The 20,056-nt window shown below is 41.9% G+C and overlaps 1 protein-coding gene across 1 annotated transcript in view; it reads left to right on the plus strand.

Annotated features, from left to right (window-relative positions):
• Nucleotides 1-20,056, plus strand: part of LOC122552731 (amino acid transporter heavy chain SLC3A2-like) — a 190,683-nt gene that overhangs the window by 137,415 nt on the left and 33,212 nt on the right. Inside the window, exons 4-5 of the mRNA XM_087991272.1 lie at nucleotides 7,992-8,132; nucleotides 8,237-8,344. Of these exons, the coding sequence (XP_087847398.1) occupies nucleotides 7,992-8,132; nucleotides 8,237-8,344 (249 nt within the window). The remainder of the gene's footprint in view (nucleotides 1-7,991; nucleotides 8,133-8,236; nucleotides 8,345-20,056) is intronic.

The following is a 20,056-nucleotide window of genomic DNA, read 5'->3' on the forward strand; positions in this document are numbered from 1 at the left end:
GTTCTTCCTCCAGGCATCAGGTGGTAAGGCTTTGCCGATGGAGGAGGTCCAGGACCTGCATGTCTTTGGCAGAGTGGTAGGGGGGTTGAAGTGGTGGTGAGGTTGGTTGGTACAAGTGCCCCATAAATGTTCTCTGAAATGATCTGCAAGTTGCGGTCCTGACTCCCCAATGTACAGGAAACCACATCGTATGCAATGGATACAGTAGATGACATTGGTGGAGGTACAGGTAAATTTCTGTTGGATGTAGAAGGATCCTTTGGAGTGTGAGGGGAGGGATGGGTGCAAGTTTTGCACTTCCTAGAGTGGCAGGGGAAGGTGCCAGGAGTAGGTGTGGGCGGGGGGGGGGGGGGGGAATCTGACAAGGGAATCGTGGAGGGAATAGTCTCTCCACGCTGATAGGGGTAGGGAGGGAAAAATATATCTGGTGGTGGTGTCCATTTGTAGGTGGTGGAAATGGCGGAGGATGATGCGATATATATGGAGGTTGGTGGAGTGGAAGGTGAGGACCGGGGGGTTGTGACCTTGTTGCATTGAGAGGGATGAGATTCAAGGGCAGAGGTGTGGGAAGTGGAGGAGATGCACTGGAGAGCATTATCAACCACATGAGAAGGGAAATTTGGAAAAAGGTGGCCATCTGGGATTTTCTGTGGTGGAATCGGTCATCCAGGGAACAGTTGCAGCAGAGGAATTGGGAATACAGGATGGCGTTTTTACAGGAGGTAGGGTGGGAGGAGGTGTAGCCAAGGTAGTTGTGGGAGTTGGTGACTGTGGTTAGTCAGTCACTGGATATGGAGACGGAGAGGTCCAGGAAGGGGAGGGAAGTCCAGGTGAATTTGAGGTTGTGGTGAAAGGTGTTAGTGAAGTTGATGAACTGTTCAATCTCCTCGTGGGAGCACGAGGTAGCACCGATACAGTCATCAATGTAGCAGACGAACAGTTAGCGAGTGGTGCCGGTGGATGATGACTGTTCCACGTACTCAACAAAGAGGCAGGTATAACTGGGTCCCATGCAGGTGCCCATGGCTACTCCTTTGGTTTGGAGGCAGTGGGAGGATTGGAAGGAGAAGTTGTTAAGGGTGAGGACCAGTTCAGCCAGGCAGATGAGGGTGTCAGTGGATGGAATGGCATAAAAGGAAGAAACTGAGGGTTTAGAGGCCTTTGTTGTGGAGGATGGATCTGAACAGGGGCTCTTTGTCCATGGTAAGTTGAGGCTTTTGAGGGCTGGGGAAATGAAAATCTTGGAGGAGGTGAGGGGTGTCCCAAACGCAGGTGAGGAGTTCCTGGACTAAGGGGGAACAGGATGGTGTCAAGGTAGGTAAAGATGAGTTCAGTGGGACAGGAACGGGCTGAGACAATGGATCAACTGGGGAAGTCAGGTTTGTGAATCTTCGGTAAGAGGTGGAATCGGGCAGTGCGACGTTCACGCACAATGAGGTTGGAGTCTGTGGATGGGAGATCCCCAAAGGTGATGAGGTTGTGGATGGTCTGGGAGATGATGGTTTGGTGATGGGAAGTGAGATCATGATTGAGGGGGCAGTAGAATTTCTTCCAAGGGACTAGAAACAGAATAGTGCCATATAGGTGCCATATCGCAGGCACAATTTCATGCTGATGAAAAATGTTTCAGGAAGGTGAATACCTACATGTATTACCTAAGTATTTTTAACAGTATCCTGCATTTATATTGTACCTTTAACATACAAAAAAATCCCAATGTGCTCAACAGAAACATAATCAGGCAAAGATTTGTACTATGTAAAAGAACAAGATAGTAAATGGGGGTTATTAAAAGCTTGGTAAAAAGACAGCATTGTAGAATTAGAGTGCATTTAAGAGTCAAAATCATTGGGAGGTCCAGAGCTAAGCTAACAATGGAAAGATCCCTGCCAGATCATAACCAATTTTGATAGCAATTTTATAAATTAGCTTTGTGTGCATGGAAACCAACCAGACTTTCTGTATTCTTTCATTGTTTTCAACAATTCAACTTATTTATATCCTAATAGTATAAATTAACTAACAGTAATTTATGTACTTTTACATTTAAAAATAAAGGACTTTTCCCAAGTTTATTAATTTAACTAGTCTCTTTCTATTATCAGGTTTCTCATGTCCTAAAAATCTACATCACTAAATTTAATTGTCTTTGGTATAGGTCCTTTTCTTGGTTAATTTCATGGATGGCTATCCATACTCATGTGTTTTTATAGCATAGAAACAACTATGTCAAGAAAATTGTGAAGTTTGAAATTAAAATTTATGATGTGTCAAGTAAAGACAATAAGATTCTGTATAGATAGCTAACTCATCAGTGGTTGAATAGAATTTGGAAAGAATATCTTTGTAATGTGTCTCATTTATATTATTTTTTGCAGAGTATTTGTTATTGCTACTAGTAAAGACGATAATAGCCACATAGTTTCAATCCTGAATAATGTTCAAGGGAATATGATCTTTGTTTATTATCTACCTGATTTGATAACAAATCCTGGTCTACTTGAGACTGCAAAAACATTGGATGACTATGACGCCAAGATGGAGAGTGCATGGTCTGGCTTCTTTGTAAGAAAACTAGTATATGCTATCTGCAAATGTAATTTTATGCATGAAATTCTGTGATAAAATTAACACTTATGAATTTGTTTAATCATGTAATTATTTTGTAATTTTTTTAATCTGATTTATCATATCATACATCTTGACCTAAACATTTGATGACACAGTATCCAATTTTAAGACTCAAATAAAACACCTAAACATTCAAAATAGTGTCCTTACTAAGTGTACTTATTAATTAATATGTTTGTATTGCTCAGATAAATTATCTGGGCACTGCCACTCAACCCTACTTTCTTTAAGCTCTTCCATGATTAAGCCAAATAGAACATAGAACATAGAACATAGAAGAATACAGCGCAGTACAGGCCCTTTGGCCCTCGATGTTGCGCCGATCCAAGCCCACCTAACCTATACTAACCCACTATCCTCCATATACCTATCCAATGCCCACTTAAATGCCCATAAAGAGGGAGAGTCCACCACTGCTACTGGCAGGGCATTCCATGAACTTACGACTCGCTGAGTGAAGAACCTACCCCTAACTTCAGTCCTATATCTACCCCCCCTTAATTTAAAGCTATGCCCCCTTGTAATACCCGACTCCATACGCGGGAAAAGATTCACACTGTCAACCCTATCTAACCCCCTAATCATCTTGTACACCTCAATCAAGTCACCCCTAAACCTTCTTTTCTCTAATGAAAACAGCCCCAAGTGCCTCAGTCTTTCCTCATACGATCTTCCTTCCATACCAGGCAACATCCTGGTAAACCTCCTCTGCACCCGTTCCAGTGCCTCCACATCCTTCCTATAGTATGGCGACCAAAACTGCACACAATATTCCAGATGCGACCGCACCAGAGTCTTATACAACTGCATCATGACCTCAGGACTCCGGAACTCAATTCCTCTACCAATAAAAGCCAGTACGCCATATGCCTTCCTCACCGCACTATTTACCTGGGTGGCAACTTTCAGAGATCTGTGTACATGGACACCAAGATCCCTCTGCTCATCCACACTACCAAGTATCCGACCATTAGCCCAGTACCCCATCTTTTTGTTATTCTTCCCAAAGTGAATCACCTCACACTTAGCTACATTGAATTCCATTTGCCACCTTTCTGCCCAGCTCTGCAGCTTCTCTATATCCTGCTGTAACCTACCACATCCTTCCTCACTGTCAACAACTCCTCCGACTTGAAATGAAAATAGTTCATGACTGTTTCAGGCACTATTTGTAAAATGGGGCTGTGTTACACATGACTCCAACCACTGGGGAGATTTCCTCCAATTCCCATGCACTCCAGTTTTGTTAGACTCTTTGATGCCATTTTCGGTCAACTGCGACCTCAAGTCACTTCTCCTCTGGAATTCAGCTCTTTTTACAGTTTTTTTTAACCAGGATAATGAGGTCCTGGTAGAATCAAAACTGGATGTCAGTGAGTTGGTATTTGCTAAGGAAGTACTATTCAATTACACTTTTGATAGCATCTTCCATCACTCATTATTGATGATCAAGAGTAGACTGGTGGGGTGAAAATTTGCCAAGCTGGATTCATCCTACTTTTATGTGTACAAGATATCGCTGGGTAATTTTACATATTGTCAGGTAGATGCCAATGTTGGATTGACTTAGGGTATGGCAAGTACTGGAGCTCATGTCTTCAGAAGTATTGCTGGAATATTGTCAGATTCTGCAGTTTTTGCAATATTCTATGCCTCTAGCCATTTATTTATATTGTCTGGAATGAATAGAATTGCCTGAAGACTGGCACCTGTGATGTTGGGGATCTCTGGAAGAGGCCATCATTCACTTGGCACTTCTGGCTGAAGATTATTGTGAATGCTCCAGCCTTATCTTTTGTACTCTTGTGCAGGGCTCTCCCATAATTGAAGATGGGGATATTTGTGGAGCCTCCTCTTCCAGGAAGTTGTTTAATTGTTCACCACCAATTACGACTGAATGTGGCAGGACTGCAGTAGTTATGTCTGATCAATTGGTTATGGAGTCACAAAGCACTATCAATTAGTTTCTGCTTATGCTGTTTGGTGCACAAGCAGTCCTGTTTTGTTACTTCACCAAGTTCACACCTCATTTTTAGATATGCCTGGTGCTGCTCCTTGTATGTCCTCTTGCATGCTGCATTGAAACATGGTTAATCCCCTAGCCTGATATTAATGGCTGAGTGGGGAATATGGCAGGCCATGAGGTAGCACATTGTTTTGGTGTACAGTTCTGCTCCTGCTAATGTCCCATGGCTCTATAACTCAAATACGGAAACAAATCCTTCGGTCCAACTCGTCCATGCCACCGAGATATCCCAACCCAATCTAGTCCCACCTGCCAGTACCTGGCCCATATCCCTCCAAACCCTGCCTATTCACATACCCATCCAAATGCCTTTTAAATGTTGCAATTGTACTAGGTCCACCCCTTCCTCTGGCAACTCATTCCATACACATACCACCCTCTGTGTGAAAAAGTTGCCCCTTAGGTCTCTTTTATATCTTTCCCCTGTCACCCCAAACCTATGTCAAGATTTGTTGTTGACATTATCCAAGAGTATATTGCACAACCAGAGTTTTAATGCTACATTAGGAGTACAATTTTTTAGATTAGATTAGATTAGATTACATTACATTACAGTGTGGAAACAGGCCCTTCGGCCCAACAAGTCCACACCGACCCGCCGAAGCGAAACCCACCCATACCCCTACATTTACCCCTTACCTAACACTACGGGCAATTTAGTATGGCCAATTCACCTGACCCTGCACATCTTTTGGACTGTGGGAGGAAACCGGAGCACCCGGAGGAAACCCACGCAGACACTGGGAGAACGTGCAAACTCCACACAGTCAGTCGCCTGAGGCGGGAATTGAACCCGGGTCTCAGGCGCTGTGAGGCAGCAGTGCTAACCACTGTGCCACCGTGCCGCCCACAGTAAGCCACCATTAACTGCACATCCCCACCCTGAATGACCTGCCATGAAGATGAAATGGAAACAAATGAACAGTAAACTGAATCAGTAGAGGTATGATTACTGGAGTTGCCCATAATAGGGCCTCTAATTCCAAAAGTTGTACTCCACCGTGAAGTAAGTTACTCCATCCACTTTGCATAGAATGTAGACAGTTTGTGCAGCTATTGCAAGTTGATGTCAGATCTTACAAGCAAGGTTTCAACTTTGTCTAGGATGCAAAGTGTTCCCTCCTCTTTCATATTCCCTTTTGTGTTAGTATCCTTGTGACCTCTACATCCTTTCAGTCTTCCCCTGTTTCTTTTGAACACCTTTACTTAACTGTTAAAATCTCCACCTTACTCCAGAGCTTGTTGGCTTTGCAAATTTCCGTGCCCTTGATAATGCAAAACCTCCACACATAGAGGCTAGAGCAATTGAATACTGTGAGAAGCACCCCTTGTGGCCCTGTATCTTCTGTTGACTATGAGGTTAAAAACCAAACAACACCAGGTTATAGTCCAACAGGTTTACTTGGAAGTACCTGATGAAGGAGCAGCACTCCGAAAGCTAATACTTCCAAATAAACCTGTTGGACTATAACCTGGTGTTGTTTGATTTTTAACTTTGTTCACTCCAGTCCAACACTGGCACCTCCACATCTTGACTATGAGGTTCCATTACTCTCTCTAATATTGCTACCTTGCACTAAAGCCATTTCCTCAGTGACTCAGTCCAACGAATTCTGTCCCTAAACTTGACTTTCCTGCTTTTTTGTTAGATTAGTTTACCTACAGTGAGGAAACAGGCCACTTTGGCCCAACAAGTCCACACCAACCCTTCAAAGTGTAATCCACCCAGCCCCACTCCCCTTCCCTATATTTACTCCTGACTCATGCACCTGGGCAATTTAGCATGGCCAATTCACCTGGCCTGCACATCTTTGGATTGTGGGAGGAAACCAGAGCACCCAGAGGAAACCCACGCAGACACTGGGAGAATGTGCAAACTCCACATAGACAGTCGCCCGAGGTGGGAATTGAACTCTGGTCCCTGGCGCACAGTGCCACTCCAGACTGTTTCCAAGGACTCTTTGGGCTGTTACATGATAAACTCACTGACCAGTATCGCTCAAACCCCAAGATTTACACTGTCTTACTGACATCCTGTCCCTGCCCAAAACTAGGCAGGACAGACTCAACTGAGCCTTCTCCAGAATGATGTCCCCAAACTATCATGATTGATATACTGTAAATCCTGGACTGGTTGCACCTGACCTGCAGCACTGACAATACTCGATCTCCAAGCATCTGACTGACCATGGCCAGCCCTCTGCACTGGAATGGGACACATCTCTTGACTGATTGTAGTTCCCTACCCCATTAGACTGTTCAGCTTTCACTTTCACACATGGCTAACTGCTGAAAGCACATGGAGTATTTTTATTGGAAAAGCTGCAGGTTTGATATTGATGTAGTCTGGTTCCACAGTGTAACATGTCTACACCCTTGATTGTTCAGTTTTCTCCAATGTGAAAAACCACCTGCCTTTTCCTCTGTGCTAAAAAGGATTGCAAGGCACAGAGACTGACAGCTGTAACTGAGCACTGAAGACTGTTTAAGCTCAAAAAACAAGGGGGATTTGGCAAATGCTGGCAGCCTTTATGTAAGTGCAAATAAGTGAGCACTAAGAAATCAAGCCAACTGTCATAAGATACATCCTGTGTCCCTGTGTGCCAAGTGACCTGGCAGTAGTATGCCAGTCATCGGTGTTCCTGAGCTCCAAAGTGCTGAAGGAGTGTAAGAGTTAGTCTGAGATTGGGAATGACAGTTTAATAAAGCTACTTGTTTGCTGATGCCACTTGCATGGATGATGGATTGAGGAGAATGGTGCCTGTGGAGCATGCAGGGATGTTGTGCTGAGGTCATGATTGGATAATGGCTGGGACAGGCAATCGGCAAATACCAGTTGCTTGGTATTTGCTGCGCCTTACATGTCAGGAATTTATATGATTTAATTTCTCAGGGAGGGAAAGGAGAAATTAGTTGAGATACAAATACATGGGTATTAATGAGATACAAATGCATGGAAGTAAAGTAGTTGCCAGTCAATGGTGAGATTCTGAAATCAATAGTTAAAGTTTTCAGGAAAAGTAAAAAAAAAATTCTCTACTGATTCTGATTTTTTTTTCATTCTCATTATAATTTCTGAACTTTCTTGCTATTATTCACCAAAGAGAGAAAATTTCCGCCCTAAGAAAATTGTTGTATCTGCAAAAAATATTCTTGCACCCATGTAATAAAAACTATCTGATTTATTTAGTTGCTATAACAAATTAATTAAATATGGTGTGTGTCTCTCTTTCTTGATTAGATTTTTCAATGCTTAATATATATGTAATAATATTGACATGTTTTTTAAGTGCAAATGTTAAAGCTATTTATATATGTGATGCTCTCTTTATAGTTTACTAAAGGACATATTTCATCTGTGATGACTAAAGAAGATGTTGGAAATAAATACAGATTATTTATAATGCTTCTCTTTTCAATTCCTGGGACTCCAATAATTTTTTATGGTGAGGAGATTGGTCTCAAAGATTACCAGGTAATCAGAAATCAACTGATACAATCAGTTAATCATACGTTTTATAAAAAATAATCAGTTTATAAGAGTTAGGCATGGTTTTAATGTTCTACTTTTCATAATAGGCATCAGAATATCCACTAATGCGATGGGACAATTCTAAATATTCTGGATTCACTAAAGGTTTGCCTTGGATAACTCCAGATTTGAACAGTAACACACCCACTGTTACGGTATGTATGAATATTTAGCATACTATGTTGTAATTAATATAATATGGTTATGGAATTAGTTGACTAGAATAGAAAAGGCATCTATTCTTGAAACTTATGACAAAAGTTCCAAAAAGAAAAGGCCGTAGCATCTGAGTTAGGTCCTATTGACACGTACAAAATTTGCAACCAGAACAGTTTAATATGCCTAAAAACAGAAAATTGGATTTTTAAAAAGTTCACAAAATGTTGGTGTCAATGATCAGGTCAGCATTTATTTCTGATCCCTAATTCCCTTTGAGAATGTGCCTATGAGCTGCCTTCTAGAACTACTAGTCTATGGGTAAGATGGTGGAGTTGTACTAGTTTTGAGAGTGGCCTTGCTGTTAGGAAGGGACCTATTTAGGTAAAACAAAATGAATAGACAAACCCAAAGAAACATATTTTGATACTGGAACTCTGAAATGAAATCAAAAAAGCACTGCAATTACTCAGCAGGTCAGGCAGCATCTGTGGAAACAGAAATAGAATTGTTGGGGTGAATCTTATTTTGCTGAAGTATGAGTTTGGAGGCAGTTGGAAGGTGTAAAAGCACAGAAATTGTGGTGTTAGGAAGGTGTTAGGATTCCAACCCACAGATTTGCATATTTAACTGTGATATACTGCTCTGGTTGAAGTAACTTCTTTAAAAGAGACAGGATATCAATTTCAATTAATATTCAACTATAGTGATGTTAATACGTTGGTTTGCAAATTACCTATGTGAGCTTTTTGCAACTTGTCAATGAAACTAAGGAGAGAACTCCAGAGAAATTGAGGGAACTGGAAATATGATAATAAATATTAAAACTTTACAGCTGCTTTCTTCACTCATTGTGTGAAAGCCTTTGTTCACAGTGCTTGTTCTACGAGGTTATTTCCACAACTTTGGAGAAAACTTTCACAACTTTGGAGACTTATTTGTCAAATCTCCATAAATTGACAAGTTTAATAGAATTTGCAACAGAAGGAGCAGCAAGCAAGAAGAACTCAGGCAAAGTAGAAAGCAACAGCTTGCTGCATGCTCATAAATATGGGACTCCACTCCATAGGAGAGAGAGAGAGAGGGTGAGCTGAGACCTTTGGCTCACAGTAAGATACTTCAGCAGTACAGAACACCAGACTTCTGAACACCGGATTCTGAGAATTTCAATGCCTTCAGATAAAATGTTAATTTCAATTCAGCCTTTTTTGTTTATCTCGCATAGTTTATGCCTGCTTCATGAAACCAATGGTTAATTGAGACATATAAGGTAATCAGAGGCTTACATAGGTTGGTCAGTGAGAGCCTTTTTCCTCGGATGGCAATGGCTAGCACAAGAGCACATAGCTTTAAATTGAGGGGTGATAAATATAGGACAGATGTCAGAGGTAGTTTCTTTACTCAGGGGCGTGGAACGCACTGCCTGCAACAGTAGTAGACTCGCTAACTTTAAGGGCATTTAAATGATTATTGGATTGCCATATGGACAAGAATAGACTAATGTAGGCTACATAGGCTTCGGATTGATTCCACAGCTCGGCGCAAAATTGAGGGCCGAAGGGCCTGTACTGTGCTGTAATGTTCCACGTTCACAGGGAGAGGGGAAATTATTGCAAGTATTTCTAAACACCAGATTCTAAGAATTTCAATGCCTTCAGATAAAATGTTAATTTCAACTTAGCCTTTTTTGTTTATCTTGCATAGTTTTTGCCTGCTTCATGAAACCAATGGTTAGTTGCTTGCTGCATCCTTTTGAAAGGCAGTGTTATTCATTTTTTAAACCATGTCAGTGCACAAAGAACCTACGTATTGACATCAAAAGTTGGAAGTTGAAAATTATTAGCTTGCGTATTACCACGATCATGACAATACAAGTGCTTGGCTGAGCAGTCTTTGCCTACTTCCACTAGATCTGGAGAATCAGTGACTGCATGCATGGGGCAATTAAGGTAACCCCATATCACCCAGGAATATTTATTAAAAATGAAGTTGTTATGGAACCATAGTCTAGATTTTACATTTAGCCTGTGGGTCTCGTGGATATGTGTTTGATCCTGCAATGATTTAATGTCTGTTGAATTATGTTAATTACCTTCAAGTGAGGCTTTTCACACCAGAAGAAGAGTAATTAGGCTGCCAAGAGCTAACAGCCAATTGGATGTCTGGCAGCTCTTTAGTCCCAGTTTGGGAAAGATGGCCACTGCTAAGAATATACCTAGTCCCCAGCAATGTTGTCAGTGGAGCCAGGGGCAAAGTAGATGGTGGAATGGTTTTGCCGAGATCAGTCTGCCAGGATCCAGAAAGTGGGCTAAGGTACCTCGATGGACAGAGCCAGATGTGTTTACAATTTGGGGAAAAGGGGCCTTTTGTAGATACAGATGTCTGTAAAGATGGACCCCAACCCGCTCTCCCGTTTTGGCCTAAATAATATTATCTGCCAGCTTCATTTTACTGTACACTTAAAGACCTCAATCGACAAAGGGCAGAATTGCTACCTAATGACTCCCTTGTCACTCATAAAGTTGCAACAGGAGCAGCTTGGAATACAGCTATCTGGAATGCCTTTCATTGTAGTTTATTCTGCCTGAGAACGTCAAATTCTGCCCCTCAAAATGATGTTTCTGAAGTGTGCCAGACTCAGTGCCTTTACTGCCTTTACCTTTTGTCTTATAGCATTCTTTTTGATCTTCACATCTTGAAAGCAGCCTTTATTGCTGATGCACAGCGACCAGATACTCAATTAAAACTTGCCAGCGCAAGTGAAAAACCCAACCAATGAGGTCCAGGAACAGTAAAATGGAAGACATGTGACAACTAGATGTACATTTGAGCAAGTAATCATCAAACTGGATCTGCACTTCTGGTGCTTCAGCATATCTGGTATTGCTCTTCAAAGTGCAGCAACTAGGGTCTCCAGAATGGTCATGTTGTTCCGGGATCTGTCCAACATTGTGCAGCAATGGTCTAAAGTCTAGACTTACAGCAAGAAAGAAGACACAGAAAATCTTCAGGTTATTTAATGGAGATGGAGGAGGAGGGAGAGCATGAACTGACTAATTCATACTTTTAGGAGCAGTAAGATTGTGAACCAGAGGCAGAGAAAGACATGGGCACACTTATCAGGATAACAGCAACCTATGGCTATCTCCAGGATAAATGGTAGAAGGCCGTAAAAGTCACTGCAATGGAGCACCAACGTTAAAAGAATGTATCCTATGACAAAGGTATCCAAAAAAAGAATGTTCTAATTGCAGATTGTTAGGCAGACATATTTGCCAAAATTTACTACTGAGATGTGAATTACCTTTTTACAGTACTGGTTAGAGGTGTGCTCTGGTCGACTATTTGATGTCAGCGGTCTTCAAAATCAGAGTGGCACTAAATCTTTATGTGTTTGGCTCATTCCAGGCTTCCATTGGAGATATGTAGCATCTCTTAATCAGCTGCATCTCACTACATCCGGATGGTGACTGTTGCCCTCTTTATGAGGACCAGCCAATACAATACAGTCAGGTAAAAAAAAACAGTGGATCTGTCACCATTGCTGGATTCCCTAGATGCAAAACTTCACAGACTACCTAATTCTAACTCATCAAGGCTCCCACTAGTTATCCAGAATGCTTCGTTAACGGGAAAATTCCTGTTCCATCAACGTGCCATTGGTTTGCCACCAACATATCCTGCAGATGTCTGACTAGTACGGTGGAGCAGCCACAATGTCTAAATACTCAGGCATGAACAGGTGCCACATTCATTCTCCACACCAATATACCTCAAAGGTAGATTCTTGCTTGCAAGTAAGTGATAACACTGAAATAGTGCCTACTAGCCTGTTTCCAACTGAGCTCCAGTCTCTCCATTTGTAAAGACACAGATGATGTGATACCATGTCATTTTAGAAGCTTCCTTCTTATGCAGGCTTAACCCATTGTCCATTGTTAGCATCTCTTTCCTTAGCATCTGCAACCACACAATTATCCATTTGCTGCCTGCAAAAGGGAAATGTTGCACCCATGGACTATTTCAACTTCAACAACTTCTCCAGGACCTCTGTCTAAACTTGCTAAGTTTAATGAGGAGGTCTCCTCCTGTTTTCGCTCCTACCTTGCCTGAGTAGCCTAGAGGAGGACATGAATATAATTAGCAGTCAACCATTAAACCACCCAATTTTTTTCCTTCCATCCTGCTGACAAATACAAAGGAACTCTTCCATGGCTGGTGAGATGAATGCCCACTGGCTGATGGAAGACTGAGATGAAAATGGAAGAGGAACATAAAACAATTGCCATTACCCAAAAAAAGATGCTGGGAAAACTATTAGACCTTAAGGCTGAGTCAATATGAGTACGGAAATCAGGTTTAACTAATTTATCAGTATTTTTGAGCAGGTAACACATAAAGGGAACCTGTCAATGCAATGCACTTACCTTATCAAGTGCCTTTTGGAAATGTATCACATCAAAGATTGTTACACAAGATAAAAGCACATGGTGTAGTTGATAACATATGAGTATGGATGAATGTTTGGCTAGCAAACAAGAGACATAGAGTAGGGAGAAAGTGAGGTCTGCAGATGCTGGAGATCAAAGTTTGAAACTTTATTGCTGGAACAGCACAGCAGGTCAGGCAGCATCCAGGGAACAGGAGATTCGACGTTTCGGGCACAGGCCCTTCTTCAGGAATGAGCAGAGAGTGTACATAGAGTAGGGATTAATGGGTCTTCTTCAGGTTGGTAAGCTGTAACCAGGAGAGTGCCACAGGGTTCCTGTTGGAGCATCAGCTATTTTCACTCTATATGGATAACATGGATGCAGAAGCTGAGTGTATGAGGTAGCTAAATTTGCCAATGGTAACAAGATAGGTTTAACAAAAAGTAAGTTGTCAAGACAAGCTAGGGAATTTGCTGGATGTTATGAATAGAATGAGTGGGCAAAAATGTGGCAGATGGGTTATACAGGAAAATGTGAACTTGTCCACTTTAGCGAAGAATAGAAAAACAGCATATTATTTAAATAGAGAGAGACTGCAAAAGAGTGATCTGGGTGTGCTAGTAAATGAATTACAAAAAATTAGTATTCAGGTACAGCATGATACTAGGAAGGTGAATGAAATGTTAATGTTTACTTCAAAGGGAATTCAGTATAAAAGTAGGGAAGTTTTATTGCAACTATATGCATCATTGGTGAGACTGCATTTGGAATACTGTGAGCGTGAGGGAACTTGATCACATGATACTGAAAGGATGCTTCCTCTCATACACAAAGTTGTCACTAGGAGACACAGTTTCAGAATAAGAGATCTTCCTTAAAAGGGATGGAGATGAAGAGATTATTTTTCTCTCTGAAGGGTAATGACTTGGAGTAGTTTAAGCCTGTACTCTCTACAGTTTAGAGAGAGGAGATCTACTTGAGGCATATAGATGCTAAAGGGGATTGACAAAATAGACATAGAGGAGATGTTTCCTTTTGTGGGGCAATGTAGAATGAGAGTTCATAGTTTTAGGATAAGGGATAGCAGATTTAAAATAGAAATTATTTCTCTCAAAGAGTTGTGATTTTGTGGAATTCACTACCTGAGAGTGTGGTACGTGCATGGATATTGAGTAAGTTTAAGGAGTAGGTAGACAGATTTTAAGTTAGTAATGGATTGAAGGGTTATAGGGAGCCTGCAGAAAAGTGAACTTGAACCCGAGTTGGAATCAGCCATATCTTATTAATTGGGAAGCCATGCACAAGAGATGAATTGCCTTCTCCTACTCTTCGTTGTTAGGATCTTACGTTTATGTTATTGAAATCACTAAAGGCAGGGTGAGATAGATTTTTGATAGTCAAAAGAGCAAGGGCTCTAGGAAGCAGGTATGAAAGTGAGGTAGAGGCCTGCAGTGATTAGAACCAGGTTGACCTCATTAACTACTAGGTTCTTGATTGGGGTTGTTAATCTGGGCAAATCAGGAAAATCTTGGCTGACCAATATTACCAGGAGAGTTAATAAGCACGACTGCAGTTAGGCGGTAGTGTGGGGGTTAAAAAAAAGGGAAAAAAGAAAAGTTGAGGAATGATTCAAAGCTGGATAGTCACAGCCAGTGTACTGTGCACAAGTAAATAAAGGGTGACTTGATGTTAGGATACTAGCCTCTGTGGAGTTATTTCACTATCATTGCATTTCTTGTTTAACCATGATTGGTTTATCTCCATCTTAAAATCTCTCTTCCTCACTGGGTTATAGAATCAAAGAGAGATGGACAGCATGGAAACAGACCCTTCGGTCCAATCCGTCCATGCCGACCAGATATCCCAACTCAATCTAGTCCCACCTGCCAGCACCCGGCCCATAGCCCTCCAAACTCTTCCTATTTATATACCCATCCAAATGCCTCCTAAATGTTGCAATTGTACCAGCGTCCACCACTTCCACTGACAGCTCATTCCATACAGGTACCATCCTCTGAGTGAAAAAGTTGCCCCTTAGGTCTCTTTTATATTTTTCCCCTCTCTCCCTAAACCTATGCCCGCTAGTTCTGGACTCCCCAACCCCAGGGAAAAGACTTTGTCTATTTACCCTATCCATGCCCCTCATAATTTTGTAAACCTCTATAAGGTCACCCCCTCAGCCTCCGACATTCCAGGGAAACAGCCCCAGCCTGTTCAGCCTCAAATCCTCCAGTCCTGGCAACATCCTTGTAAATCTTTTCTGAACCCTGTCAAGTTTCACAACATCTTTCTGATAGGAAGGAGACCAGAGTTGCACACAATATTCCAACAGTGGCCTAACCAATGTCCTGTACATCCGCAACATCATCTCCCAACTCCTGTGCTCAATACCAATAAAGGAAAGCATACCAAACGCCTTCTTCACTATCCTATCTACCTGAGACTCCACTTTCAAGGCGCTATGAATCTGCACTCCAAGGTCTCTTTGTTCAGCAACACTCCCAGGACTTTACCATTAAGTGTATAAGGAGAAAGTGAGGTCTGCAGATGCTGGAGATCAGAGCTGAAAATGTGTTGCTGGAAAAGCGCAGCAGGTCAGGCAGCATCCAGGGAACAGGAGAATCGACGTTTCGGGCATAAGCCCTTCTTCAGGAATCCAGGGAACAGGAGAATCGACGTTTCGGGCATAAGCCCTTCTTCCTGAAGAAGCGCTGAAGAAGGGCTTATGCCCGAAACATCGATTCTCCTGTTCCCTGGATGCTGCCTGACCTGCGCTTTTCCAGCAACACATTTTCAGCATTAAGTGTATAAGTCCTGCTAAGATTTGCTTTCCCAAAGTGCAGCATCTCGCATTTATCTGAATTAAACTCCATCTGCCACTTCTCAGCCCATTGGCCCATCTGGTCAAGATCCTGTTGTAGTCTGAGGTAACCCTCTTTGCTGTCCACTACACCTCCAATTTTGGTGTCATCTGCAAACTTACTAACTGTACCTCTTATGCTTGCATCCAAATCATTTATGTAAATGACAAAAAGTAGAGGACCCTGCAATGATCCTTGTGGCACTCCACTGGTCATAGGCCTCCAGTCTGAAAAACCACCTTCACCACCACCCTCTGTCTTCTATCTTTGAGCCAGTTCTGTATCCAAATGGCTAGTTCTCCCTTTATTCCGTGAGATCTAACCTTGCTAATCAGTCTCCCATGGGGAACCTTGTCGAATGCCTTACTGAAGTCCATATTGATCACATCTACTGCTCTGCGCTCATCAATTCTCTTTGTTATTGCCTCAAAAAACTCAATCAAGTTTGTGAGACATGATTTCCCATGTACAAAGCCATGTTGACTATCCCTTATCAGTCCTTGCCTTTCCAAATACATGTACATCCTGTCCCTCAGGATTCCCTCTAACAACTCTAACAACACCGACATCAGACTCACTGGTCTATAGTTCCCTGGCTTGTCCTTACCACCCTTCTTAAACAGTGGTACCACGTTAGCCAATCTCCAGTCTTCCAGCACCTCACCTGTGACTATCGATGGTACAAATATCTCAGCAAGAGGCCCAGCAGTCACTTCTCTAGCTTCCCACTGAGTTCTAGGGTACACCTGATCAAGTCCTGGGGATTTATCCACCTTTAACTGTTTCAAGACATCCAGCACTTCCTCCTCTGTAATATGGACATTTTTCAAGATGTCACCATCTATTTCCCTACAGTCTATATCTTCCATATCCCTTTCCACAGTAAATATTGATGCAAAATACTCATTTAGTATCTCCCCCATTTTCTATGGCTCCACACAAAATCCGCCTTGCTGATCTTTGAGGGGCCTTATTCTCTCCCTAGTTACCCTTTTGTCCTTAACGTATTTGTAAAAACGCTTTGGATTGTCCTTAATTCAATTTGCCAAAGCTATCACATGTCCCCTTTTTGCCCTCCTGATTTCCCTCTTCAGTATACTCTACTTCCTTTATACTCTTCTAAGGATTCACTCGATCTATCCTATCTATACCTTACATATGCTTCCTTCTTTTTCTTAACCAAACCCTCAATTTCTTCAGTCATCCAGCATTCCCTATACCTACCAGCCTTTTCTTTCACCCTAACGTGAATCTACTTTCTCTGAATTCTCCTTATCTCATTTCTGAAGGCTTCCCATTTTCCAGCCGACCCTTTACCTGTGAACATTTGCCCCCAATCAGCTTTCGAAGGTTCTTGCCTAATATCGTCAAAATTGGCCTTTCTCCAATGTAGAACTTCAACTTTTAGATCTGGTCTATCCTTTTCCATCATTATTTTAAATCTAATGGAATTATGGTCGCTGGCCCCAAAGTACTCCCCCACTGACACCTCAGTGACCTGCCCTGCCTTATTTCCCAAGAGTACGTCAAGTTTTGCACCTTCTCTAGTATGTACATCCCCATACTGAATCAGAAAATTGTCTTGTACGCACTTAACAAATTCCTCTCCATCTAAACCCTTAACACTATGGCAGTCCCAGTCTATGTTTGGAAAGTTAAAGCCCCCTACCATAACCACCCTATTATTCTTACAGATAGCTGAGATCTCCTTACAAATTTGTTTCTCAATTTCCCTCTATTAGGAGGTCTATAATACAATCCCAATAAGGTGATCATTCCTTTCTTATTTCTCAGTTCCATCCAAATAACTTCCTGGATGTATTTCCAGGAATATCCTCCCTCAGCACAACTGTAATGTTATCCCTGATCAAAAATGCCACTCCCCCTCCTCTTTTGCCTCCCTTTCTATCCTTCCTGTAGTCTTTGTATCCTGGAACACTAAGCTGTCAGTCCTGCCCATCCCTGAGCCATGTTTCTGTAATTGCTATGATATCCCAGTCCCATGTTCCTAACCATGCCCTGAGTTCATCTGCCTTTCCTGTTAGGCCCCTTGCATTGAAATAAATGCAGTTTAATTTATTAGTCCTACCTTGCCCCTGTCTGCCCTGTTTGACTCGCTTCTGTTCTCAACTGTACCAGTCTCAGATTGATCTCTTTCCTCACTATCTCCCTGGGTCCCACCACCCACCTTACTAGTTTAAATCCTCCCAAGCAGCTCCAGCAAATTTTCCTGCCAGTATATTAGTCCCCTTCCAATTTAGGTGCAATCCGTCCTTCTTGTACAGGTCACTTCTACCCCAAAAGAGATTCCATTGATCCAAAAATGTGAATCCTTCTCCCATACACCAGCTCCTCAGCCATGCATTTCTGCTCTATCTTCCCATTCCTGCCCTCACTAGCTCGTAGCACTGGGAGTAATTTCTGCCTAGCTCACTGTAATCTCCCTTCAGAATCTCAACCTTTTCCCTTCCTATGTCATTGGTTCTAATGTGGACAATGACCTCTTGCTGGCCCCTCTCTCCCGTGAGAACATTCTGCACCATCTCTGAGACATCCTTGATCCTGGCACCAGGGAAGCAACACACCATTCTGATTTTTCACTGTTGGCCACTGAAATGTCTGTCTGTACCTCGGACTACAGAATCCCCTCACACAATTGATCTCTTGGAACCCGATGTACCCCTTGGAGCATTGGAGCCAGTCTCAATACCAGAAATCTGGCTGTTCGTACTACGTTCCCATGAGAATCCATCACCCCGTACATTTTCCAAAACAGCATACCTGTTTGAAATGGATATATCCACAAAAGTCTCCTGCACTAGCTGCCTACCTCTCTTACCTTTCCTGGAGTTAACCCATCTATGTGACTGTATCTGAGACTTTGCCCTCTTCCTATAACTGCCATCCATCACATACTGTTGCTGTTGCAAATTTCTCATTCCTTCTAACTGTCTCTCCAACCGATCCATTCGATCTGATAAGATTCATAGCCAGCAGCATTTATGGCAGATATAATCCACAGTAACCCTTAAACTCTCTTTCAACTCCCACATCTTACAAGAAGTACATATCACCCTATTAAATGCCATTTTTGCTCCTTCACAATCTACAGACCCAGAAAAATAACACTGTCTTATTCCTCTACGAACACTTCCCCAGGTTAAATTAATAGTTATGGCTTATATTTTAAGTTTAATCAAGAGACATATCTCCAAAAACATATAATCAAGAAATAACCCACTCTACTCACTACTGCAGATTCTCTGTAGGCCACACTTAAAAACAACCCTTAACTTCTCTGATTCTGCTGTGAACTTCACCCAACAGTTCCTCCAAGATCAGTTGTGAATTTCACTGTTTGTTAATTTTCCCAGATGCACTCCGATGTCTAGCGATACATGAATTTAAACAGCAAAGGCAGTAACTGTGCAGGTTCTCTCTCTTTCTCCTGCAATGACCTCACCTTTGTCTGTTCTCCCTTTTAAAACTGCTGTTTTCCAAAGTTCCAAAACAATGTAACAGCATATAAAATAGTAATTGCTGCACCTTGAATTCAAGGAAATCACCTCCAGCACCTAAAATACCTCAAAAAAGGAAAAGCTATTACAGCCAGAAATTTTTCCCATTCTCCATCTTGGATTACCCAGAATCCACCTATCTTTGCTGTGAGTTGTGAATTATTTTCTTAAACACCTATCTTTATTCTTCCACTGTCTTTTCTGCTTAAACCCCTTTCTCAGTCAACTGCAGCAAATTCAGCCCTCAGCCCTATTTATTTACTCTATTTAAGTTTAGTACAGTTATTTCCAACTCATGATGAAATGGCATTTCCCGAATTTCTTTTTCTTTGCATCCTTAATATTAGGTGGTCAGCAGAGTATCCAATCAAACGTAAAGCATACAAAGCATAGAAAAAAAACAAGTAATAGGTTAAAAATGAAAAAAAGAATATTACCCGGAGATTAGAATCTCCTCAGTTGAGGACTGACTCCAAACTGAATGTCACAGCCAGTGTACTGTGAATTAGTAAATAAAGAGTGACTTGGTGATGGGACACAGTCTCCTGTGCAGTTATTTCAAGTGGTGATGAGCGAAAACAGGACATGCCTGAAGATTGTGTGGGATTAACAAATGTCAGATGCAAATGTCCATGGGTGACAGGTGTGTGCAGTTGGTGCCCATGGATTGTGCTCTGAGAAGTTCTTCAATACTGAGCTATGTACGTGAAGGCTCTTCACATCAAGTGGTAAGCTGAAACCACTAAGTACCTGCTCTAGATTCCATATAGAGAGTTTTTGATATCTAATTTGTTCAGTAGGCTTGATAAGATAGGAAGCTAGATATTAATTAAGCAATTTGTGCCATGAATAGGATATTTGACCAGCAATGACCCCCCTCCCCTTAATTGCCAGCTCACCGC

The sequence above is a fragment of the Chiloscyllium plagiosum genome, unplaced genomic scaffold, assembly GCF_037043375.1.
Source record: "Chiloscyllium plagiosum isolate Xiang-an unplaced genomic scaffold, Cpla_swu_hap1 HiC_scaffold_10, whole genome shotgun sequence".
NCBI lineage: Eukaryota > Metazoa > Chordata > Chondrichthyes > Orectolobiformes > Hemiscylliidae > Chiloscyllium > Chiloscyllium plagiosum.